This window comes from Zychaea mexicana, assembly GCF_025766255.1.
Source record: "Zychaea mexicana strain RSA 1403 chromosome Unknown BDB00scaffold_21, whole genome shotgun sequence".
In the NCBI taxonomy this organism is placed as follows: Eukaryota; Fungi; Mucoromycota; class Mucoromycetes; order Mucorales; family Lichtheimiaceae; genus Zychaea; species Zychaea mexicana.
Window position 1 is genome coordinate 161397 of NW_026516684.1, and position 25624 is coordinate 187020.

Consider the following 25624-nt stretch of genomic DNA (forward strand, 5'->3'; position numbering starts at 1 on the left):
TATTTTTATATAAGCTCAGCTTCTCCCCCGCTTTTTGCCAGCTTTTTTTTTTTTCTTTTCGAAACGGGCAATTTTCTTTTTTCTTTTCCTCCTCAATCTCCACACAATGACATTCGACAACAACACTCCCACCAAGTTCCCTAACCTTCCACCCAAGGGTCCTGACGGCGACTTGCTCTTGGCCTCGGAGCGTGCAAAGGCCACTTTTGACGTCAAGGAGCTGTCAAAGTTCATGTACACGGAACAATACTTGAGCAAGATGGATAAGATCGTTGACATTCTCGAGAACGAGCCTGCTTTCGACAAGTCAGACCGCTTCCATCACAGCCGCCCTGAAAAGATTGCTGCTTCCTTGTGGAAGGATAAGCGTCTTATCGAACTCACAAAGTAAATGAGCCCAGCAAATGCACGTGAATGTGTATCAATTTTACGACCCAAATTAATGCTAATGTGTCTTTTTATTTCTTTCAGAGAACACAATTGGGATGAGGAGGATGTCTCCATTGCCAATTTCTTGTATGATATGTCCTCTCCTGTAAGTATACAACAACAACAAATAATAGTAGATTTTTTACTCGTATTTCAAGTGTCTGATCGATATGCTAATGGCATTGTTACACACACGTCAATAGTTCACCCTTCACTACAGCATGTTCATCCCCACCCTGAAGAACCAGACCACCGATGAACAAAAGAAGCTTTTCCTCGAGCCCGCATTGAAGCATCACATCATTGGCTGCTATGCTCAAACTGAGGTTAGTCTCTGTTGCGATATTCTTTAAACACAGAATTGAATGATATTTACGCAGTGTTGTCATTATCTATTTAGATTGGCCACGGTTCCAACGTCCAGGGTTTGGAGACGACCGCTACTTACATCAACGAGACGAATGAATTCGAGATCCACTCGCCTACCTTGACCTCCTCCAAGTGGTGGATCGGTGGTCTTGGTAAGGCTGCCAACCACGCTATCGTCATGGCCCGTCTTATCTTGAACGGCAAGGATTATGGACCGCACCCCTTCTGCGTTCAGGTACACACATGAAGTTTAATAATATTATAGGCTATCAGCGTATATCATATACACATAGATGGCTGACATTTACCTCTTTCAAAAAAAAAAAAAACAGATCCGTAGCCTCGAAGACCATCGTCCTTTGCCTGGCATCACCGTGGGTGATCTTGGTCCCAAGTTTGGTTTCAACAGTGTCGACAATGGCTTCATCATGTTTGATCATTACCGTATTCCTCACGTTTCCTTCTTGGCCAAGTATTCTCAAGTGAAGCCCGGCAGCGGTGAATATGTCAAGGTATTGTAACAAATCGATGCAAGTGGGATAGCTGGACAGGATTACTTGCTAGATTTCTAACGATTGTGTCTACATTAGCCACCCAATGCCAAGCTCTCCTACGGAACGATGGTCTTTGTTCGTGCAAACATTGTTTTGGGTATGTTTTTTATCGGATCCGATAGCTGGTACATAGTGAAGAGAAATTGTGGTGGGGACACAAGAGGTATATTTGCTTACTTTATCATGTGTAACCTTTAAAAGGTGTCCGTATGGCTATTGCACGAGCCGCCACTGTTGCCGTCCGTTACTCGGCCGTCCGTCAACAGTTTGTTGATGCTGCCAATCCCCGCAAGTGGGATAACAAGGTCATTGAGACCCCCGTCTTGGATTATACCATGCAGCAATACCGTGTTTTGCCTGCTGTCGCCACTGCCTACGCATGCTACTTTACTGGCCGTGACATGATGCGTCTTTACGACTTGAACCAAGCTGAAATGGCCAAGGGTAACTTTGGTCTTCTTGCTGACTTGCACGCCAGCTCTTCTGGCTTAAAGTCGCTCACCACAACCATGGCTATCAGCACCATCGAAGATATGCGCAGAGCTTGCGGTGGTCACGGCTACAGTATGTTCTCTGGTTTGGGCCAGTTCTACCAAGACTATCTTCCTAACGTTACCGTAAGCAAAACCTACTGTGGATGGAACTTTTATGGAAAGAAAAAAAAAAACTAAAACTCATCCTATCTCTTACAATTAGTGGGAAGGTGATAACTACATCTTGACTCAGCAGACCGCTCGTTACTTGTTGAAGACTTACCGCAACGTTGTCGCTGGCAAGGCTACCGCATCCGAGCACAACCACACTATCAACTACTTGATCCAATATCTGCAGAACCCGAATGCCAAGTGCCCTGCCACCACGGGCGCTGACCTGCTCAACCCCGAATTGATCTTGGCCGCCTTTGGTTTCCGTGCTGCTTACGGCATTGCCAAGGTTGCCGAACAGATCGACAACCAGGGCCGCTCGTGGAACTCGATGCTCGTCGAAATCAACCGTATCTCGCGCGCACACTGCCAGTTCATGTTGGTCCGTACCTTTATCGTTTCGCTCCAGAACGATGAGCGTTTGGCCAAACCCGAGAACCGTGCTTTGCTCAAGACCCTCCGTTCCTTGGCCTCGCTCTTTGCCTTGCACACCATGGAGCAGGAATTGGCCGAGTTCCTCACCCCTGGCTACATTTCCACTGAACAGACCGTCTTGTTGAAGCAGCAGGTCATTGCCTTGTTGGAGGAAATCCGACCTAATGCCGTTTCCTTGGTCGATGCCTTTGCTCTTCCCGATTACTACCTCAACTCTGCTCTCGGCCGTTACGACGGTAAGGTTTACCAGGCTTACACAGCTGCTGCCGAGCGTGAACCCCTCAACCAAACTCAGGTTGTGGAGGGTTACGATCAGTTCATCAAGCCCCTCGTGCACGACGGTTTGAAGTCTGGCAGCTCCCAGGTGGCCAAGCTCTAAAACAAATTTTGATACCGCCAATCTCCTTTAAACTTTCCCCACCCCCCTCCCTCTTTCCCGTATTCTCTGTTTTTCCCCCCATTGTATATTCCGCTTTGTAATTCTCTTTTTTTCCAACTATTCCGTTGTGTATTCTATACATATACTAATCTAGATAGACAGGGCGTTCCCTCCCTGAAAGATAGATCAATCACCTCCATTTAAAACCATCAATCTTTTGTTATTAAAACAGTGTTTGTCTAAAGCATAGGAACATGACATGTGGTGCGCGAAGCCTGATGTAACTGTGCTACTATAATCAATTGCAATTTTTACAAATGTTGGGCTACGATGTCAGAAAAGTGATGAAGTCTTTAGGGTATGTTTAGAAACATAAAAGTCCTGATTTATTATATTGAAATAAAATACATAAATCTTTTTTATCATCCATTAACACCAGCATAATTAATTATACCAAGCCGTACTTCTTGTTGCAAGTAGTAAAGCCGGTTTGTGAGATCGGTGATGTCGCCTTGGCAGCCTTTTAGCGACGAGAGTATGTTTGGGAGTGATGGCGAGTCTCGGTTTAGGATTGGACCGCTCGCTGCACAGCATGGGCTTACGTACACTTCTTGGCATTTCAGCCGAAAATTGCAACTTGTCGACTATTAGCTGCAGTAAGTGGGACCGAGACACAACATTTTTCCTTTGGTTTTTGACTTGCGCGCATAGCCAATGCCAATAACATTGGGATTTTCTTCGACGTGTTTCCAGTACGACGACATGGAATCGTTCGTTTCTATCAGGTGTTGGCGCATTTCCTTTTGCAGTATCCACAGATGTCGCCCGTAGGTCGTTTCTCCGCGTGCTTTTTGACGGGTCCCCCTATTTTCGACTGCCCGACCCAATACTGAAGTTGCGATTCATTACAGTGTCGAGGCAGGTTTGGGAAATTATCCGTCATCCTTTTGTAATAGATTGCCGACGTAACAAATTCGTCATTGAAGAAACTTTCAATGGCGGGATCGACATTGGTGGCAATAGTCTTCATTATGTGCAACACTCTATCTTTGCAGTGGTCTACGTGTGATTGATTTTATAGACCAAAAGGCTTTATTGCTCTTGTTAGTTTATTGTTGTGGAATATACGATAATACAATATAGCTATGATATCTTACATTTTATGGAGGTTGTAATATGTGTGTGAGAAAGAAAAGAGAGGGGAGTAAAGGGGATATTCATGCATAAATATAAGAGTCATGGTTTTGTGATATATGGATTTGATTGGCTACCTCGGAACAACCAATTTGTAGTTTATAAGATAATTCATTGGTACATCAGCAGTATGGAATAACAGGACCGTTGAACGTGTGTTTCTGACCCCGAGGAGCCTTGTCATTGTCGTCAGCAAAGCTGACGACATCCTTGTTATGTTCTACATTGTCGCAGTTAACGTCACTATTCTTGGTGTTGCCGTCAATGTCTTCACTGATTTCAGGTAGTGTGATGCGTCGGTTGGTGAAAGAGTGGGTGTTGCAGGATACGTCAGAAATTTGTATGGATTTCGTTCATGGGACATCCAACCCAATTGCTGCTGGTCGTATAGGATCTTGGCCACGAAAATGGAAGGCTATAAGACCTGCTTCTTTAAGATGCTTCTTTGCTCTTTCCCGATGTTCGATGGTAGGTTTGTAACCTAACACCAGATACGAAGCTTGACCAAGTGTCAACATGAAGCGCATAAAGTGGAACAAAGGAAGAACAGGTCTTTTCCTTATAAAAAAAAGTGGTAGAATAGCGCTGAGTTTTTTTTTAGCATGGCGGACGCCTGACATGGCTCATGATGAATTATAAAATGGCGGTTTTATCATGGCGATCTATGTATTAAGACATGGCGGCTTGCTATTTTACTTTTAATCATAGTTTTATATCTTTGCTGGATAAATGCAAGTGCTGCTTCAGAACACATGGGGAAAAGAACGATTTAGAATGCTCAATGCACCCTCTACAGTCCCGTGCTGTAACTTGATGTGCAGACGCGACGGTATGTGGAGTCAGAAAGTCGGCCTTGGTCAAAGGCTCGCGCTTGACACCAGCTCACCACTTTGACTAAAACTCTTCTATTGGGCTCAAAAATGGTGAATAAGGGGGGAGATGCAACACCTGGGATCCACGCTTAGTAAACAGTTTGTTGTACTTGTAATTGAGAATGGTGGGATCTAGCATTATCCATAACAAGAAACCTCCCATAGAAATTTATCTTTTGAAGCACATCTACCACCGTCTCTGAGAATTGGCAAAAATGTTCTGCTCTTGAACCAATTTTGGCAATTAAGCGTTGCTCACCCGTTCTCCAGCCTTCTTTTCTCGGAGCCTCCGGCCCCTGCTTGTGATTTCCGTAACGAGAGCCTTACCACATCTTTTTCAGCAATAGCGCCTAGAATAGTTATGTTGACACGACGGTTTTTAGCGGCTACTGCCTTAGCAGGAGTACCTCTTCTTGTTCGCCCGAAAGTTTGCTTCTAATGCAAATTGGAGCTGCTTCATTGATAAAAACACATTGATCGAAATCGATATGATATTGTGTCTTCCAAGTTCGAGTACCCACTCTTTTCTTTTGTTAAAAGAAAAAACTATATATATGTCAAAACTATAAGTGTAGAAAAGCAGTTTTACTATTCAAAGATACTCTATTTAACAATATAAAATTACCAATGAATATTCAACTTCATTTACTATATTTATTTTTAGGAAACGTTTCTTGTTCATTTATTACAATAAGTTTAAATATTGATAAAAATATAGTAAGTAAAAAAAGTTAGAAATTATATGAAAGATAAGGAAATATTAATAAGATTAGAGGAAGAAATAAGATTGTTGAGATAGATGAAAGTAAGATATCAAAAAGAAAATCTATAAAGGATATGAAGTTAGAGGTTGTTGGGTGATTGGTGGAGTAGAGAGAAGTATTTTAAAAAATAAAATTGAAAATGAAAATAGAAATACACTCTTTATACCTATTGAAAAAAAATATAGATAATACTATTGTTAACTATTAAAGATAATGTTAAGAAAGGGACATATTTACATAGAGTATTGGAAAGGTTATAATAATTTAAGAATATAGGATATAAACATAAAATAGTAAATCATAAAAAAAACTTAAGGATCCTATAGTAGGATAGGAATTCATACAAATGGTATAGAAGGTACATGAAGGGATTAACAAGAGGTATAGATATTAGAAATCGAACTAGAAAAGATTTATTATTACATCTAAGAGAATATCAATGGAGAAAATAAAATAAAGAATATAATGTATAGAAAACGTTTTTAAGATCCTAAAAAACTGGTTTTTATATTATTAGTCCCTAATGATACAATTATAAACTATCAGCTTAATATTTAAAATATATAAATATTAAAATACATTTAGATATACATTTTAAAAAAATTGAATAATAAAATAATAATAAAATAAATAGATATGGAGGATTTGGTAGATGATAATTTCAAACATAATATAAAATGATATTTAATAATAAAGAAAATAAAAAGTATGATATAAAAGAATATAAAATTAAACAAAATGATAGATATTTTAAAATTTTAATAAATCGAAATGGTGAAAATAATCATTATCAAAAGGTTTATTCTTTTAAAAGTTAAATTAATATAAGAAAAGATAGATATTTTACTAATAAAATTGAAGATTTAAATAGAAATATTAAAAAATGAAGTTTGATAAATAAATAAAAAGAGTTAAAATATAGTTAAGTACTTCATGAATAAATAATGTAAATATTTGAGGATTACAGTGGACCCCCTTTAATGTCAACCCCTTTAATGTCAACCCCCAATATGGTCAACCTTTTTCTGAGAACCTCACATTTTAGCAGAGATAAATTTCAACTTTTACATAAGGTCAATGTCAACACCTTGGCCAGGGTTGACTTCTTATTGAGGTCAAACATATCCAATCAAAAGAGGTTATTTCGTTGTTGGTTGAAAATACATTGTTAGGAACGACTCTGTTGCATACATACATTGTGTCAGGGTGCGCTGGTTTAATATTTTTATTATACGGTTAAACTTTGTGCCACCCCCTTTAACGTCAACCCCCGTTAGCGTCAACACTTTCAGGTGTACTTGAGGGTTGATATTAAAGGGGGTCAACTGTAGTTTAAAAAAAATATAAAACAACTACTAAATATAGAATATATAAGCTGTAATCATATTAACCCTAACATTTTTTTTGATTATGAATTTGTACAGCGGTAATGCAGTACAAAATGATGACAAATATTTTCCCAAACCTGCCCCAATACTGTAATGAATCACAACTCCAATATTGGGTCAGGCAGTTGAAAATATAGGGACCTGTCAAAAAGCATGTGGAGAAAGGAAAAACGAGCTACAGATGACATCTTTAGATACTGCAAAAGGAAATGCGCCAACACCTGATAGAAACGAACAATTCTATATCGTCGTACTGGAAACATGTCGAAGAAAATCCCAATGTTATTGGCATTGGCTATACGCGCAAGTCAAAAACCAAGGAAAGTGATGTGTCTCGGTCCCACTTACTGCAGCTAATGGTTGACAAATTACATTTTCGGCTGAAATGCTAAGAAATGTAAGTAAGTTCATGCTGGTGGATGTGCAATACCTTGATGTTCAAAAAAGTATAATTGTTTTTTTAAAGTAAATATGTTTTGATATCTAAATTGAATGTTTACTAATAATATAAATTATATCTTTTTAAATATAATATCATTGTTTTTGTCAATGTAGAAAGGATATATATTTATTTTATATTTAAATATTATTTTTAGAAATAATTAAAGTTGTGTTACAAATTTTCTTGGTAATAATTACTTCTCCAAATATTAAAAATACCCTTTTTCTTATTTACTTAATTTTTATATAATTTTAAAATAAAATGTAGATATTATAAATAATTTCAAGAACTTATAAATATTTATTTCTAATAAATATATTATAATATAGAATAAATCATAATTTATTAACATTCAATAATAATTAATGGCTTTAAATTAATAATAAAAGTTTTAATAGATTTCTTATACTCTATATTTTATAAAAATAACATTATATTTTACATTATATTTTCATTTTATTATAATGAACTAAAAATAAACATTACATTAATATAGATATTATAACAAATTAAGAATATAAGTAAAATTTAAAATAGAAATAACATAAAAATATTATAATATAATAGAAAATATGATTTTATTCATAAATATTAATTTTGTTTTTTTTCATTATTTTGTACTAATTTGATTTTAGAAGTTAATATTAAATTCAAATATTTCATATTTCATTTTGTAATTTTTTAAATATATATAAATAATATGAAATAAAAATAACAATGTTTTTACTATAATAGTTTATTACATCCTGAAATATAATAGAGGAAGAAGATAATAACAATTATTTTTACAATTTTTTACATAAAAAAAGCATAATCTACCTATTTAAAAATCATTAACAGCATAAAAACATTGTTTAAACCTGTTTATAGAAGAATATTTTAAAATGATAAGATTGATGGACTCCCTAAATATATTCTAATCTTTTCTTTTCTTCTTTTTATTATTTTTTCAATTTTATTATTGAGTATTAATTCATAATAATAAATTATGTGGTAAACCACTAATTTATTTATTATTCTTTATACTGTCAAGCGTTCTAATAAAAAACCTAACTTCGTTGATTTTTTATTGAACTAAGCTGCGTCAATACCTCCTTGCTAGAGGAGGGGATGCTCATTACCATTCTGCGGGCTTAAGAAACATTCTTAAACATAAGATTTATAATATAACTTAGAAAAATAAATTTTTTTAAGAATTGTTAAAATCTTAAGATTAAGAATCACACCCCATTTTTCTTTTTAAATTTTTTAAATTCTTTTCACAGACACATGTTTATCAAAATGAGTATAGCAAAGTTAATCAGGTTTATGATCTGAAAGATTAGTTCTGGTTTTACAGTGACACATATATCCTGCTTTCTTTCCTCTTTTATGAATATATGTGCAAACAGTTGATGAGGTATTCTGATACCCAAAATTATTTGTTTTTATTTCCTCTATTTTTTCTTTAACAATAGTTTTCATAATTTTTTTTTGTATCACCTAGTACTTCATCAACAAAATATTTTTCAAAAGCTGTTCCATGATATTTTTAATCAGAAAAAACATAGAAGATTGGCATATAAGAAGATCTTTATTTTAAAGGACGATATTGATTAACCTAAGCATAGTACCATCACTTAAAGGCTGCCAAAGAGACATCACCAACCTCACTAACTAACTGTATTACTTGCAACAAGAAGTACAGCTTGGTATAATAGACTATATTGGCCTGTTGACATACCCTGAAGACATCATCACTTTTCTCACAACATACCCTGAAATCCATGAAATTGCAATTAATCACAACAGTAACATTGAGATTCTTTCCTGACACCAACTTCTAAACACCCCTGAAGTTGAAAAGTTCAACTGTTGTTCCACTCTAGTGCAGCGATCAAAGTAATAAAAGACAAATAAATAAAAAAAAGATATACAGTATCCTTTTTTATGAATGTCTCATTTCATGATAAAAAGATATGTTACCTGTCATAAAAGATATGTCCCTGTCAGAAAAGATATGTCCCTGTCAGAAAAAAAAGTTTCGCTGATTATCATCGCAGCATTATTGATAGACAAAACGAACTCTTACAGGCTTCCATAATTCTCTTTGATAAAGTGTCTTCATGCAGAAACTGATAACACATAACCTTACTCTTTTACAACTGCCCAAAAGTGCTCAATTAGGTTTAGGGGTTCAGCTCAGGAGAAAAAGTAGGAAGATACACACTACATTTATATCCTCTATACTCAATATACTTCTTTCTGTTTTCATGTTTGTGAATGGGTGCATTATCCATGACTACCGTATATTAGTGACCTTTCATATGTGGATGTCTATTCATTTCATCTAGAGCTATTTTTAAAAAACTAATGTAATGACCTGTTACAGCTCCTGAACTTATATACCGCCATCTTCTTAGTAGGTCTTGGTTTCCTTATACCAACTGTGATCGAACCTGAGGTGGAGATAGCACCCAGAATATTGTACGCCTGGTATCATAGCAATGGCACGGGTTCCTTTTTGAGACCAACCCCTAGAGCGTTTCAAACGCAGACTTTGTCAAGAAACACGGTATTCGTCAGAAAGTTCATGTCTGTATCTTAGCACGGAAAAAGATGCTCCCTCATATAACATTTGATTGTTTCTCACTTGCACAACTACAGTAATATGGAATTAGTTTACTAATGCTATCATTCAGAATGGTAAAGTAGCTTCCGCTTTTTCATTATATTATAATTTGTTATTATTATAATATAATTGCAGTGTGTCAGTAATCTCTATCAAGCGACTCTCATGCTCTACTACGTAGTCTGTTATACTTTACTTTTACATAGAAAACTACAAGAGAAAAACCATCAAGTCACTCTGAAGAATGCACAGCAGCCGTCAGTCAATACGTGGCTTTTCGTTGAAACGTCAACTGAGACAGAAATCATTTTTACTGACTACCCGACATCAGGTGCACAACATACGCTACCAGGCTGTCAGATACGTATTGAGTCCCTCAAAACAATCAGAACAAAGTTTCCATTGTCAGTAAATGCTTCAAACAACAATCTCGATGAAGAAAATATTTTGCATGATCCTCGAAATTTGTAACAAGGTCTTAATGGCTTGTTAGCTTTGCGGGCACTGCGTTCAGTATCGGCCTATTTACTGTAGTCGAAGCTACCTTCCCTCAAAACTCTGAATGGTTATTTGAAGCAATCCCCACTTTAGGATTTTGCTGAATTCATAAGATAGAACAAGCATCTGCCAGTCTCTTAGACCATTGTCTACAAGGTTTTGAGTGGTCCTGCGTCCTGCTGAATCAGCACATTCAAGCTGACAGCCAAGCAACTTGGTATCACGGGCTAGTTGTAAGTAGAATAATCAGGAATAGTGCAAGTAGTGTCCTGAATACGATTGGCGAAAAAGTATGCAAGCTCATAGAGGGCCAACAAAGAACAGACCATTGCAAGCTTGAGCCTATTATCTACTCGTCGATGCTATATGTTGTAGAAAGACAAAAAATAGTACTCTGATAAACTTTGGGTAAAATGTACACATTCGCACTCTTGCACAGCTTAGGGAAAAAATCATCGATGCGAATGGAATATCGCTCAGGTAGAAAAAGACTAATCAACGCACTTGCCGTACCCAGCTATTGCTATTCAAGATGACTGCCTCGCCGGTCCCGTGCGAACGAACAATCATTGAGAGCGTGTTGCAGCCTGTGATGATAGAGCTTCAATAAAGATAATAAGGGACAAGATCAAGTATCTTTGAGATGATGTTTTATTCCAACAAAAGATAAAGCTCTTTTAAATTCTAGCTATTAAGACGGCGATATCAATTCATCCGACTGATGGATAAACTATGTGATAGAGGATGGATCAAGGACGTATCAGAACTTCTATTGAAGTCGCTATGTTAATCGGGCACATCTTTGAAACCGGCGTTAGCTGATGTAATGGCCGAGGTACCTGTTGATAGGTTCATTGTCCTGTTCACGTAAGGTGGATCATCTGAGTAAGAGACTTTATTCAATAGTGTTTAGCCGGAATGCCGTAGTGTTCATACGTGTGTGCTATAATGTTTAACCGAATATCTTATTGTTGATATCTTAAGCAGTGTATTAATGTGGTTCACCACACAGCCCATCGTATGTTTGAGAAAGTACATTACTGCGTTTTAAGCAGAGATGAAGTACACTATTTCTCGACAAATATCTATTCTGATTCGAATATTGGTGCGGGATACCAAGGTCTCTAAGAACTAGGCAACGTTGCGTGAGGTTCCTATAGTCAAACTTCCCATAATCTTAAGAGACTCAGATCTGCTCCTCAGCAAGACGCCGCTGACGCCGCTGTCACCAGTTATGAGGTTGAAGGTATAGAGCAATTCAGTCATCGAAGGACTATCGTACAATAGCGAAAGTCTAATTCGATTTACAGTTAATATTGTATTCCACTTGTAGACGCAAAACGAATGCGAGACGACGACTACGTATTTTAAGCTGCCACTACTGCTGTACGCATCGCTAATGTCGTAAAAATGTTAAATAATACTAACAAGCAACCTATGAACACGTGAACTACAGCTGGACATAGGAAGAAAATGTCAGTTAAGCAGGTAAAAACTTCCCGGAATCAAGTAACTCATATCAACTAAGCATACCGAGCGAGCACTTGGACGTGATGGCAGCGGAATGGCTGATCAAAAGTAGTGGTCTCGGCAAAAGTCATCGATGAAAGGCTTTAAAGTACGTATGTGCAATCGATATACTATAGAAGAGAAAAGAGATACAGGTATGTACTATATCTATAATTGCAGGCTTGCGCTATCCAGAATAGTTTACTGCCTCATTCGATAATCAGCCAAACAACTTTCTAATTACCTCAACGAGCAGCAGCTGTGGTGGTCAGTCTCAGACTGTGCACAGTAAATCTGTTGGTTAGTATGTCAGAACAAGGCACAGGCCTGTTTGATGCCATCATAAAGGTAATAAGAGGTATACGAATTAAGGTGGTAAAAGCATGCTTTTTAATTTTAAGAGAATATGACAGTAAGGATGACTTTGAAATCATCAGCAAAACAAACTAATTTTGGTTCCCTCCCAATTGCGAAGCCAACACAGGAAATTTGCTCAGGTTCCTGAAATTTTGCCTGTTGGAATTTTAAGAGTAAGTGAGCAAGCTATCATTGATATGATAGTGCTCATGTTTTATTTGAGCAGCGATTTTAAACTAATGTGTTACTTAAAATCGTTAAACACATTTGCCACGCACCACAGCTAATTGCATTAAAATAAAATACGCGATTACAAGCACGAAGAAAACCGTCAACAAGTACGGCCGCCGTATTAATCTGATCATTGACAGCAGCAACTTATAGCTCAGCACTCCAAAAAAAGAAAGACATAAGCATGACGACGGTTGTCGAACAGCAATCAAAGAACATGCGGATGAATAAGGCGATCACGGACCTTTTTCAAGTATAACCACCATCGAAAATCAGCGCACAGGTATAGTACTACAGCTGCTAATATAATCCATTTTGCACAGAAAGAATAATACCAATACACGACAAGTTAAATATTAGGAGAATTCTGGGCTCGATCGATGGAATAGATAGGATTTAAAGACACCTTGAACGCCTTGTAATTGAGAGGCCAACATTACGATAAGATGCATTCTATTTTCGTTCCTGCAAGAAAGCGGAACGAAAATGAATGAATCAGTAGCTTTGGGCAGTGGAACCGAGTACCGCCAGCGTGCTAATGAGAGTGACGGTGGAGATCTCTACAATGACCAACAGTGTATTCTTCCACAAGAAAGCATAATTGTAGTCCCGATGTTCCTGCCGACAAGGAGGAGGAGAGCAATACAAACAACGGTTTTGGCTACTGTATTTAATAGCCTTTATCAACACTGAGAGTCAGTAACCATCAGCTGGTATTGAGAATTTAATTATAGAGTATCCTTCAGGTATGAGCTCCAAGCAAAGATTGATCCGAGTTCTCTCCTTCTCTTTTATACATCCATTTCTTTAAAATTGAAGGTGCTAAAGCCAAGGACTGAACAACATCTGGTGTGTTCTTGGTCTTTTGATGCCGGCGGTCCCTCGCAATGTGCCATCTATGATTGCTGGAACTCAAAATGTCGTGGATGTGGACTTTATCCAATGTGCTGTTACTTATAAACTCCCAGTAATCAAGTGATATGATATGACAGGCTCTCCATCATCTTAACCTTTTCTGTCATTGCTTTCCGCTCTTGACGTCCTGAGTAAAAAACAAGGCGAATCCTCTACATCCGCAATAAATGTTTTCTGGGACATATATTTCCATAGCGATTTTTTCCATTCGCTGACCTGTACATATCAGCGCGGCATGATCCATCATACTTCTGTTTCCCTTAGCGTGCAGATCCTACGATCCTATGATTAGACCGCTTAGCTCAGAAACATCATTTTAAAATATTAGCGTATCACCGATGACGTTGTTCACCTGTCTCAAGCGACAAAAGATTGCTTCGCATACATGCGCCAACTTAATCAGTATAGCTGTAATCCAACCGCGATAACGTCAGTCCTGGACAATGATAGGCTTTCAATATGATATAAACGTATGTTAAAGGTGTGGACATGGGACAGCAACCTTCTCGTGATGCCAACAGCCATAACGACATCAGACTTTTGATTTAAAGGTTTGAAAACATTGCAGCATTATCTTGAAAGTAGAGATAGAAAGATCATCATTTTAAAGATAGAAACACAAGTAAATGAATCGAGGTTCACTTAGAGTACCATATGCATACTCTACAAGCATGATTCAAACTATGCCAGTTGTAAGTGGAGAAGAATCGTCATAGCAACCTAGGATCATGTCGGAGATAGATAATCAGTCAGAGCACGCTAAGCATTTCCGAGTAATAGTATTAGCACCAACATCAACATAAACGTTGTTTACAGTTAATATAAACAATGGTTGTATAAATACTTTCGAATGTCGAGTTTTTTGTTTTTCGTTTTAGGATGTGAAAGAACTGGAAAATATTTGTGTTGACGTGGTTGCTTGATTATGTATAAGTTACTAATTAGTTCTTCCTCTGATCCTTCCTCCGCTTGACTTGTGGTGAGTGAGTTGATGCGTTCTTTTTTTCGAGTTTATCATGGCGTGTTCTTCTTCTTTCCTCTTTGGGCATTTGGCCGTCCACCGCCACCTGCTGCACCTCCAGCATATGCGTACTTGGCCTTTTTCTCTGCAGGCTTCAAGATCTACAAAAGTGTATGCCATCCATATCAGCCTGACCGCCCCTTTCTGCTTCAGTTTGAATATGTGAGAATTCATACCTGGAACGAGCACATCAACGTTTCATCGACGCTCATCATTGCACCGGCGTTATCGAATTCACCGCAATAGTTAGGTGCTGAGAACAGCGTGACCAATTGTCTCTTTGCAAAGAACTCATAGCCATCCTCAACCACCTGGTGAGCACGACAAATTAAGTCCAAATCATGCTTTTGTAAGAACTTTGAAACAATATCCGAGCCAAATGTAAAGCTGACACCACGATCGTTTTCACTCCATCCGTTAATATCTTTATCAGGATCCGACCACAATAAGTCGCACAGCAGACCTAATTATTTATCATGCACAGAAACCCTGATCAGTACTTCTTACCCTATTACTCCTCGTTTTTTTTCCCTCGATACGCCTCCTTCCTTCATCCTCTTTCTATTCGTTCGCGCAAATATCCTTTCGACTTTTTTTACCTGTGTCGGGGACATCGGTCGGCCGCATCACACGACGAATCTGTTCCATGCTTTGCAAATCGGGCGAAAGACCACCGTGCATACAAAAGATCTTTTCGTCAATGATGGCAGCGATCGGTAAGCAATTGAAGCAATCGGTAAATGTCTTCCACAGCTTGATGTTGTATCGTCGCTTGCCTAAGAAATTCGAAGTAACAATTAAAAACTCATCTTCTTTTCAGAACCATCCAACTTGTTCAATTTGATCCAGCCCTCTCGTTTCTTACATTCGTCATAGAAACCATAGATTCTGTTAATGCTTGCGCATTCGTGGTTGCCTCTCAAGATCATGAAATTTTCTTAACATCATGGAGTTAGCACGGAACTTCTTACCTTGAAAAAATACCCGCTTTTCGATTACCAATTATTTACCTGGGTATTTGATCTTGTAAGCCAACAACAGACAAATGGTCTCGAGTGATTGCTTCCCTCGGTCCACATAATCTCCCATGAATAGATAGTTTGACTCGGGTGGGAATCCACCATATTCAAAGAGTCTTAGCAGATCGTAGTATTGACCATGGATATCACCTAATGAGATTATTAGAAAAGTAATGTGAGAACCTATCCGACTGACACTCAAACTCACATAAACGATTAATTAAACCCTTTATTCCATGCTTTCTCACACCAAATATCGAGAAACCCTCTACTCACCGCAAATTTTAATGGGTGCTTCCAAGTCCAAAAGGATAGGTTGCGACATGAAGATCTCGCGAGCTCGGCTGCAAAGAAATTTGATTTCGTTTTCGCTCAATTGGACCTGCTTACCAGGTCTGCTGCCTCGCACTAAGAATGGAAGAATGCGTTTTAATAATTCGTGTTACTGGATGGCATTTAACGGAAAGAAGAGAAAATGCAAAGAGGAGGAGCTAGTTTTCTGATTTTTCTTTAGAGAAAAAAACTGGTATGAAATTTCTCTCCTTGTTTTTTTAATACCTTCGAGAAGTCGCTCGATGATCGAGTCTACGTTGATGTTTTCAATATCTGCCATTTCTAGGATATAAAATAAAGAATACAATTTGCGTAAATAAATAGAGTTGGTCCTGTTATCATATTTTTTTCTCTCTCTTGATCCATCTTTTCCTTTCTTTTTTTTTTTCGAGCACTACTCCGATCAACTCAACATAACCCCCACGATATCTGCTTTGTAAGTTGGAAAAATCGCTGATCAAGTCAGCCCATCCCTTTTCATTTCTTAAGTCCTTTTATCCCTCCACCCAGAAACTAATAAAATAGATCGATGTGTACATACAATAAGCACGTTGCTGCGATGGCAAAAGGAGAAAAAAAGGTGGTCAGAGATGGATGAAAAGCAAAAGATCGGGATTCAAAGAAATAGGTCTGAGTCTTTTTTTTTTCCTTTTAGACACATACTTTTGCGCAGTCACCTGAGAGAGGAGCGGCCTATTAATACACTTCTCTAACCTATAATACTTTGAAAGATTTAAATAGTATCACTATAAGAAACGCATAAGCCGATTTGTTTCTTCATGGATTAGACCGTTTATATACGTACCTGCGTGTGTGTGGAACTTATTATACATACGCTTAATCGTAAATGCTACTTGATGGACGCTGCTGTGAGTAACATTTAGAAACATCCCTGCACATCTATGTCGCACGAAAATATGCGTAAATGTTCCCATAAATCTTGCAACAACGATCTGCTACTATCTATAGATTTTTCTCTGCTAGGGCCAAGTGTACTTGGTGGATCTCTTCTTATATGTTCAGTAGTTGGAATATTCATTGTTGGCATGGATTTCTATGAGCTTATAGTCGTCGCTATATTTCTCCGGCCCACATCATCTTCTAATCGTAAAAACAAAATAGCAATGACTGCATTGTGTGTGTGGTATGTATCAGACAAAATCTAACGTTGAGAAGTAATCAAAAGATTGCATCATTGCAGTGCTCTTGTAGTTCTCAAACAATGGCGACGGAAAACTGTATATCATTGTGACAAATGTGTATATATTCTACCGTCATAGCAATACTACGCTTTTAAAGTTAATTTGTTGCTAACATATCCATTGTCATCGTCTGCACAAATCAAAAGCTTCTCTGTTCTAATCAATTTTATAAAGTAGCTGGAGCCATATAGTAACGCTTAGTGGTCGCCTACATATTCTTAATACATCATAGCAGCCCTTATCGTTCACTCTGCTGCTCGTCGATGTTTGCCGTTTCCTCTGCTGTTATAATACAGGATAGGAAGAGCATCTCTTTACAATCGTACAGAATGGAGGAAAAGCCCCTATCGGTAGTCCTAATAAACATGTGAAGGATTCGGTTGCTCATACTACAATGGCGGCGCATCTTATTCTTATGATGATGTTGCACTAAATCAAACTTGGATAGCAAAAGAATGTAATTGACCATATGGAGCCATCAGCACTCTATAAAACGATGATTATAGTAAGATAATACAAAAACATACATTTTACGTACTCATATTCTTTGCTGTTCGCTCTACATACTTCATCAGCTGAAAGTTAGAAGCAAGTCAAAGAGTTACACGTCGGTTCAAGCGGTGTTTGTACACCTGCGTGGCGGCCCTTTTGCCGCTTATTTGTTTTAAACGTTAGCGGAACAATTATTGTCCCGATCTGCTCGTGTTACTTCAAAGCGCTATATATTCAGCAACGAAAGAAAAAGTTACTAGTCAAAGTGCGACGACTTCTACTGTCATAACTGTTGCTACTATTATGAACACTATGCTAGAAGAAGACTTTTACTATTGGGGTAAACCGTAAGTATTCTTTTACTTGTATTATTCTTAATAACTAAACTTATTCTTAATAACTAAACTTATCATACGTCGCGTTGTTAAAAAAAACTATTGCTACCGGCCTTTATTGTTATTACAGAACGTCAACGATCGATTGGTGCGAAGTAAGTAAATTGATCAGACATGCCGTCGCCAACAAGTCCATGTCAACAGCAGCAATGTCAATCGCGCGTTCACTTGGCTAAATCATTTGGCTGTTGGTGTCTTATGAAGGAAAACTATGTCATATCGCCTTACCTTGCCGAGTTTTTTAACGTAGGTCTCCCAATTTTCTTGTTTGCTTAACAATTTTCTTCTTTGACGACAACTAAACTAAAGCTGATACACTTATAACTAAATGATTCTTATAAATGGGAAAACCAGACAACCACCAACTTGGTTTTTGGTAAGGAAGAACGAAAGGGAGGAATGGGGTGATGAACCGTGCTCTGTAATCGCGTAATAGTTGAATATTAAGGCATTTCGCGGGTGTATATTCAAAGGGTTCCTGGCTCTCTTTGGAATTTATAACACGATCACCAACAACTTTAGCAAGTCGTTCGTTATCGCACACTTGGCAGTTTTGTTTGTTGGAGTGGGCTCGTGCGTATTTATTATGATAATATCTCCCTTGATTTGGTTCTAACTTTCCCCGCTAATTTCGTCCATATAGTTGGTTTTTTCACATGACACTTCAATACGAAATGCAACTGCTCGACGAGCTTCCAAGTAAGTACATAATACGCAACAGTTTGAAACCGGTGATATAATGAATGGATGTTGTAATGCGTGCATGTGTGCGAGTTTGAACTGATGGTGCATAATTACTACAGTGATCTATGCAGCATCCGTCATGGTCTGGGCAATGTAAGTATCTAGCGCGTAGTAAAAGGGTGTGATTTAGTGTTGGTCTTGACAACAGATCATGCTGCGTACATGGATCAAAAAGGATTGTGGTGTAACTTACAAAAGCTTGTTTGTTCAGCTTTGAAATCCATCCACAGAGGCGGTATGGTATCTGGTTGCCCTTGTTCTTGGTTGGCTATTCTGTATTCGTAACCTATTCCTACATCATCATCAACAATCCAGTCTACCATCAAGTATGCTATGGTCTGCTAGTTGGCACTGTTGTCATTCGCTCGGTTTATGTTAGTCACAAGCTCCCTGCAGCATACCAGGGCTATGAAAAGTTATGGATGGTCCGACTTTTGTGGATTGCCGCATCATGCTTCGGAGGAGCTTTTGTAGTTTGGAACATTGACAACCAATTCTGCACTACCTTGCGTGGCTGGAGATCAACGGTGGGCTTACCCCTCGGTGCTATTAGCGAGGTAAAGTGTACGCCCTAAAAAATATGAGACATGTATCTTGTATCACCAAATCAATTAACGGGTTGGTTTTCTTTGGGCGGTTTTCTTTACTAGTTGCACGGCTGGTGGCATATTGGAACAAGTGAGAGAAAGCACGATGATGGAAGGAAAGTACTGACTTTGGCATACTAACTTCTTTTGGTATAAAAAGGTCTCGGCGTCTACTACTTTGTGGTCTATTGCGAATGGGTTCATCAAGTCATGAACGGCAAGGCACCTCGCTATGAAATCAGATGGGTCGGACCTTTATGTTATTTGAGACCTGCCAAGGGCCAACTTAAAACAAATTAAGCTGCCTTTTTTTTCTTTTGAGAGGACAGTTGTGTGATGTGTAGCATATATTATTTTATACCTACCTCGAAAAGACAATGGAGCAGGGCCGGGGGCCATGGACGTCATGTTAAGGACACTAGATTCGTACTAGCACTACTACATTATAGCAACTAGAAAAAGCAATAACAAAATGTAGTAGAGATCAAATACTACTATTATAAAAAGTTGGTTCCTGAGGAAATTAAAAAGCATTATACGACGCTCCTTGCTAATCAGATGATCTAGCTGTATAATATGTAGCAATACTTTTTTATATTAGCTTAGCATGAGTTAGTAATGTGTTAAAACACGCAAACATACACTGTGTAGTGAACAGGTAAAATCTTGGTAACTTTTACCTTATTACGTGCATTTTACTTACTACACTACATAAAGTTACATACATAAAGACATACAAGACTGTTGCAAAGTCGATTAGCGGATACACACTCGTTGGATCTGATCGTCATCGGCGAAAGATAATGGTGCGCGTATGTTGTGTGCGTGCACTTTTAGCGTGTTTTTGGTAACCCTACATAGTCTTATTAGGGCATTTATTTCAATATGAGCCACAATGGCTATCAGCACTGCAGAGTGTTGCTTATGCTCCACACTCTTATGGTGCAGATTTATGAGCAGAAAGTTCAAGCCTTGGCGCGCTTTTTGCTAAGCTAAAGTGATCGAGAACCCGATGCTAAATAAGGGATGCATCGTGTGACCTACTTCAGCCGAGCATGTGCGCATTATGTACTGGCAAGCGGCTGATGATGATGATGCTATAGTTTACCAAAAGTCGAGAAGTGAAAGAGAGGGTGAGAGCAGCTCGTCCGCCCACCTGCGCCCAAGTTCTCGGCAAATTTAATCATTAGGGGCTGTAAGAAGAAGGGGTACCTTGCCGCTGATGATGGGATCCATCACTTATCATCTGTCTATCCTGTTGACGATTAAAAGAAAGAGAAGGCGAAAACATCGCCAGATAGACACAGAGATTTGAAAGAGGCAAAATGCAAACTGCTCGGGCAAACTCAGTTTTGCTCTTTGGACAAAAGAGGGATGCTCCGTGTTCTTGATCACCCTGCATCCCTTTCTTCAATAATAGAACGCCTTCAAACAAACATATAAACATTACAACATTCAGCTTGGGGTTGTCTTCTTTATACGCTTTGATATAAATATAGATATTCAATTTTTGAGTGTATAATCTGCGTGTAGGTCTGTTTTTGTATTGCGAGTGTCAAAGCAGCGTTTATTACCACACTCTCTCTCTCTTCTTCTCTCGCGCTCTTTCTTTCCTCTGCTTCTACTACTATTTCTTCACTCTTTTTTTTCTTTTCTGCTGCATATTGTTAAATGGATAACGGCCGATTCTCTTCGTCATCGTCTTCTTATTCCATGTTTAACGACGGGTCAATCTCTTCGTGCTCATCGTTCAGCTCACCTGCAGCATCGCCGTTGCATTCGCCTTTTGAATCACCCAGTGACTCTCCAGTCCGAGAACTGCAGTTGCATAGCAACCCAACTTATACTCAGCAACAAATGACGACGTTACAACCACCCATACCTACGCAGACCACCAGCACTGATCAGCACACGAGTAAAAGCTCGGCTTCTGCTGAAAGCGGAGGCAACAGTGGTGGCGCCGGCAATGGAAATAATAGCAACAACACATTTGTTCATAAACTATACAAGCAAGTAACAATAAAGGGAGCGTGGCGAAGGGATGGATGATCCGGTAACCTTGTATGCTAATGCATTGTAGCTTTGTTACATACGGTTTAACTGATATAGCATGGTGGTGGATAAGCAATATCAACACCTCATTGCGTGGAATTTCACAGGGACATCATTTGTTGTGTGCAATATCATGGAGTTCTCGAGAGACGTTCTGCCAAAGCATTTCAAGCATAACAACTTTTCGAGTTTCGTTCGGCAACTTAACATGTGAGTATAACTAGCTTCTTTATAAGGATACATGTAATATAAACTCCTGGATATGCTGATGAGAGGGAACGAGAGAGTATGTGTAAATGTTGATAGTGATGGTTGATTGCGATTGATATGAAAAGCTCGCTAATTTAGCATATTGTTGTTTAGGTACGGTTTTCATAAGGTGAACAAATCACCACGAGGGCACCGCACAATGGCCGAGAACCAAATTTGGGAATTTTCCCACTGCAAGTTCATGAAGGGCCGGCCTGATCTATTGGACGAAATAAAGCGCAAATCGATCGAACCTGATGCAGTTCGACGAGACAACAATGACTTGCACACTCGAGTTCAGATGATGCAGTCATCACAGGCATCCATGATGCAACAGATAGCCCATTTGCAAGAGAACTTCTCCCAAGTCCTACGAGAGCTCGCTGAGACACGACGGAAGCAAAGTCTGCAACAGCAAGTATTGAAAACTGTGATGGACTACATGACCCAGCAGCAGGGTGCTCAATGTAAGCATATATAGAGAGCGTTATCATGGATCAAGATGTGACGAATACTTGTATTTCCCCTCCTCTCTTTATGTTAAGCTCATACACTTACTCGCATCTTATAACAAATATGTATGCAAGTGTCCATGTCGACTGACGTAGCCGCATCGAATGGATTTGGTGATATGAAGCCAGATCCCGAGCAGCGACCCCCTTCCATATACATTACTTCGCCTGAAATGGACGCCACTGCTCAGCAATTGCAAAACTTTTATCTCGACGAAAACCAACGTCCCCAACAGCAGCATCATAGTAGACCACCCAGCCCAGCTCCTATACAGACACATCAAAACAGTCTTTCAAGACAATCCAGTGCGTTAGGCCTTCAAATCCACTCTTTGCCTCAACAACACCATCAGCATCAAGACCAAGAATCTCCTATTTCCCCCTCTGTATCAATGTTCGAGGCCGCCATCAACACCCCTCTTCCGCCAAGCCCTTCGCCTAGCACATTCATGTCCGACGACGAGGCTGCAAGTGTATGCAGTCCCCATAGCCCATATACGCCAAGTAGCTGCAACTATGGGCCGACTCCCGCAACAAGAGACATGAGTGGATCTACTCCGATGCAACAAGACCAGGTTCAACAACAACAACAGCAGCAGCAGCAACAATCTTATTTTAACGTAATGCAGCATAGCAATCCGCAACAACAATATGCTCTTCAGCAACAACAGGCTATGGCAATTTACCATCAAGAGTAGAATGGATCAAATAGTGCCCCGGTCAGTTTTAACCCACGACACTGGGATTGGAGAAAGAAACATAGAATTTGCAGCATTGCAGTATAGTGCTCAAGCACTTGGAACCTCCATTCTATTCCTTTCTTTATACATGAACGCTTCTCATACCTGTATTTAAACAACCTTGTAAAATATCCCTATACGATACATAATTTTCATTGTCATTAAATCATAATACATCAGCTCAAATGTTTGAATTGAACGATACTGTACATATTGCACGTACTATCATATATGATACACAATAATACATTTGTTGGCGGTGCGATGCCTCGTATTTATCTAGAATAGCAGTTTTCCTATCATTGGCGAAATCCCAGGTTTAATTTTTGGACAATTATGTATATAGAAACAATGCATTATATATCACCCATGCACATAAAAAGTTTTCTGTAGCTGCTTATGGCAAATCTATACACCTTCCAGATCAACAGAAAAAGACTCAGAGTATTGATGCCCAATAACTTTTGATGCGTTCCTGTTTTTTCTTACGCAGTATAATATACGCCCTCCTTCCACTTCTTTCTACATCGCATTTTATGTTTCTTCAAAAATCCTGTATTTATTACATAGTGAACAAACAAGAACTAATATATAACTGGAAGTATCCTATTTTCTAAGTACATTCATCTACAGCTTTGCAAAACGATTATCGGGGTCCCATTTCTGCTTGAGTTTGTTTAGCTCCATGTAATTGATGCCAAATTCACGGGCGCTGGGTCCACTGAAATCGGAATGATTAGCATACAAGCGATAGCTATCACCACGCGAGGACAGGTACTGTGCATAGTCACGTGCCCATTCAACCATCTTGTCCTCGAGGCTAGGGTCCGTAAAGGCCGCCGCGACGCCTACATCAAAGTGATCGTCTCGCCAGCTGAACGCCATATCCGTTCGCTTGTGCTTCATAATACCATCCGGCTGCACCATCAGGATCAACGACCCGGTGCCATCGGCCGCGGGTTCGTCAGTATATAATTTATCCAATCGTTCGAGTGCGCCACGGATATGATCAACATCAAGGGGAGGTTTGATATTAGCTGAGGCGAAACGAATAGGGTTGGCAGCGTATAAAGTTGGCTCATCGCTCAAGGTATTGATCTTCCAATATGGCATGGAGAATGTGTCTCGTGAAGCAGGCTTTAGCTTTAACAGTGGTTCAAAGTTTGCTTCTGCGTCCTCTTCTGAACCGTTGTAAAATGGAAGTACCGTCATACCCGCCTTGCCATCTCCACCTTTGCCTAGTGCAAGTGCAGCAGCACCTTTGACATTGCCTTTGGCAAACCATGCATTGAGTGCCTCAAGTACTTCCTGCACCTGGCTGCCGTTGTAGGTGAGGGCACCGCCCCAAACCGTCTTTGCAATAGGATGCGCTTGGATGACGAACTATTTGGCGTGATGAGTATACTTTAAATGAAGATGAAACGCTGACTGTTTCTTCTTTACTTCTCTAACCTTTGTTACTACGCCAAACTTATTGCCTGCACCACGGATGCACCAGAACAAATCTGGGTTTTCATCCTTACTGGCCCACACAATCTGGCCTTTGGCAGTAACAACTTCAGCTGCGACTATATTATCTACAGCCAAACTAGCAAATTTCCTTTGTAAGTCACTCTAACATAAGCAATACAGCAGTTTATCTTCTCCTTACCCGAATTCGCCTGTCAGGTATCCGTAGCCACCGTGCAACATCAATCCACCAATGCCTACATGGCTAGTCGACCCGGTTACTATGAAAACCGAGTTGATGCATATATCAGTTTCTCCTTTTAGCCTAGTTACCCGGCCAATTGCCTCGGCATTTTCCTTGCACAATGTTAATCACCCTAACAGATAATCCACATTTCAACTTACCACATGCAAGGCCATATTCAGCTGCTGCCTTGATTACGTGGCTGGCCAGCGCGCCTCCTCCAGCTACCACATGTTTCTCATCCGCATTGATAAACACGTCGTTCAGCAAGCTCAAATCAATCACAATGCCGTTCTCGATACTTGACGCGCCACCTGGGGAGTGGCCACCACATTTGACGACGAAGGGAAGGCCGTGACTTTCTGTCATGATTATCTATATGCATACGCTGATGCTTGTAAATTTCTTTTTTCATACTACATATCCTTCCAGAAATACAGAGCTTATTGACCACGCGTAAAACACTGACCGTTTTGCGGACGTCTTCGGCATCGGCAACCATGACAACCGCCAGTGCGCGCTTCACGGCGCATTTGGACCAACGTCGCAGTGCATCGTTATAAGCTTGTCCGTGATGGCCCATAATGACGCGCGCCTTGGATGACAGAGACGAACCGAATGTTGTGAGTTGCTGCGTGGTAATTCTTCCACCTGCTTGATATCGCTTGTTGGTTGGTTTCAAACGGAAAAAGTTTGGCGCGGGTGCGTCGCCGCTACTGGTGATATCGACTTGCTGTTCCTGTTGTTGAGCTTCATTGTTGTTGCTACTATCAGCTGCTGGATCGTCAAAGTAGGCAGCAAAAGCTGGATCAACACCACAGAATTGGCACATTGAGGTAAAAACAAGTATTAGTGATAGCTAGAAAGAAGAAAAATAAAGCAGCGCTTTATTATAAAGCATGGGATTTTTTCTCCTCTGTCTTACCACACTATGATGATAGCAACGGGAACAGAAACGACCGCCCGAGTTCCGATACTCTAAGGAAGCATTGAT

General features: G+C 39.3%; 5 protein-coding genes across 5 annotated transcripts; 3 read left to right on the forward strand and 2 right to left on the reverse strand.

Annotated features, from left to right (window-relative positions):
* Window positions 1–106: 106 nt before the first annotated feature.
* On the forward strand, window positions 107–2810 carry BDB00DRAFT_870478 (acyl-CoA dehydrogenase/oxidase C-terminal; the record flags this gene model as incomplete). Its single annotated transcript, XM_053126708.1, has 8 exons — window positions 107–387; window positions 472–535; window positions 633–755; window positions 830–1033; window positions 1131–1310; window positions 1389–1449; window positions 1554–1969; window positions 2049–2810. 8 exons carry the CDS (start codon window positions 107–109, stop codon window positions 2808–2810), a joined length of 2091 nt encoding a protein of 696 aa, XP_052981594.1.
* An 11795-nt stretch (window positions 2811–14605) lies between these two features.
* Window positions 14606–16244, reverse strand: BDB00DRAFT_882453 (Rb C-terminal peptide bound To the catalytic subunit of Pp1; the record flags this gene model as incomplete). Its single annotated transcript, XM_053128150.1, has 7 exons — window positions 14606–14713; window positions 14789–15075; window positions 15212–15388; window positions 15478–15549; window positions 15623–15781; window positions 15908–16039; window positions 16190–16244. 7 exons carry the CDS (start codon window positions 16242–16244, stop codon window positions 14606–14608), a joined length of 990 nt encoding a protein of 329 aa, XP_052981595.1.
* A 1639-nt stretch (window positions 16245–17883) lies between these two features.
* On the forward strand, window positions 17884–19971 carry BDB00DRAFT_814217 (ceramidase). The gene is made up of 10 exons (XM_053122824.1): window positions 17884–18005; window positions 18124–18148; window positions 18258–18299; window positions 18408–18429; window positions 18527–18626; window positions 18697–18752; window positions 18857–18890; window positions 19009–19354; window positions 19448–19475; window positions 19545–19971. The coding sequence occupies exons 1-10, from the start codon at window positions 17962–17964 to the stop codon at window positions 19682–19684; spliced, it is 837 nt and encodes a 278-aa protein (XP_052981596.1). The 5' UTR covers window positions 17884–17961; the 3' UTR covers window positions 19685–19971.
* A 773-nt stretch (window positions 19972–20744) lies between these two features.
* On the forward strand, window positions 20745–23201 carry BDB00DRAFT_814218 (HSF-type DNA-binding-domain-containing protein). The gene is made up of 4 exons (XM_053122825.1): window positions 20745–21393; window positions 21494–21646; window positions 21800–22152; window positions 22273–23201. Exons 1-4 carry the CDS (start codon window positions 21056–21058, stop codon window positions 22893–22895), a joined length of 1467 nt encoding a protein of 488 aa, XP_052981597.1. The 5' UTR covers window positions 20745–21055; the 3' UTR covers window positions 22896–23201.
* Window positions 23202–23564: 363 nt separating this feature from the next.
* On the reverse strand, window positions 23565–25462 carry BDB00DRAFT_786414 (uncharacterized protein; the record flags this gene model as incomplete). The annotated part of the gene is made up of 5 exons (XM_053120610.1): window positions 23565–24320; window positions 24381–24525; window positions 24589–24667; window positions 24792–25005; window positions 25100–25462. 5 exons carry the CDS (start codon window positions 25460–25462, stop codon window positions 23565–23567), a joined length of 1557 nt encoding a protein of 518 aa, XP_052981598.1.
* Window positions 25463–25624: the final 162 nt, after the last annotated feature.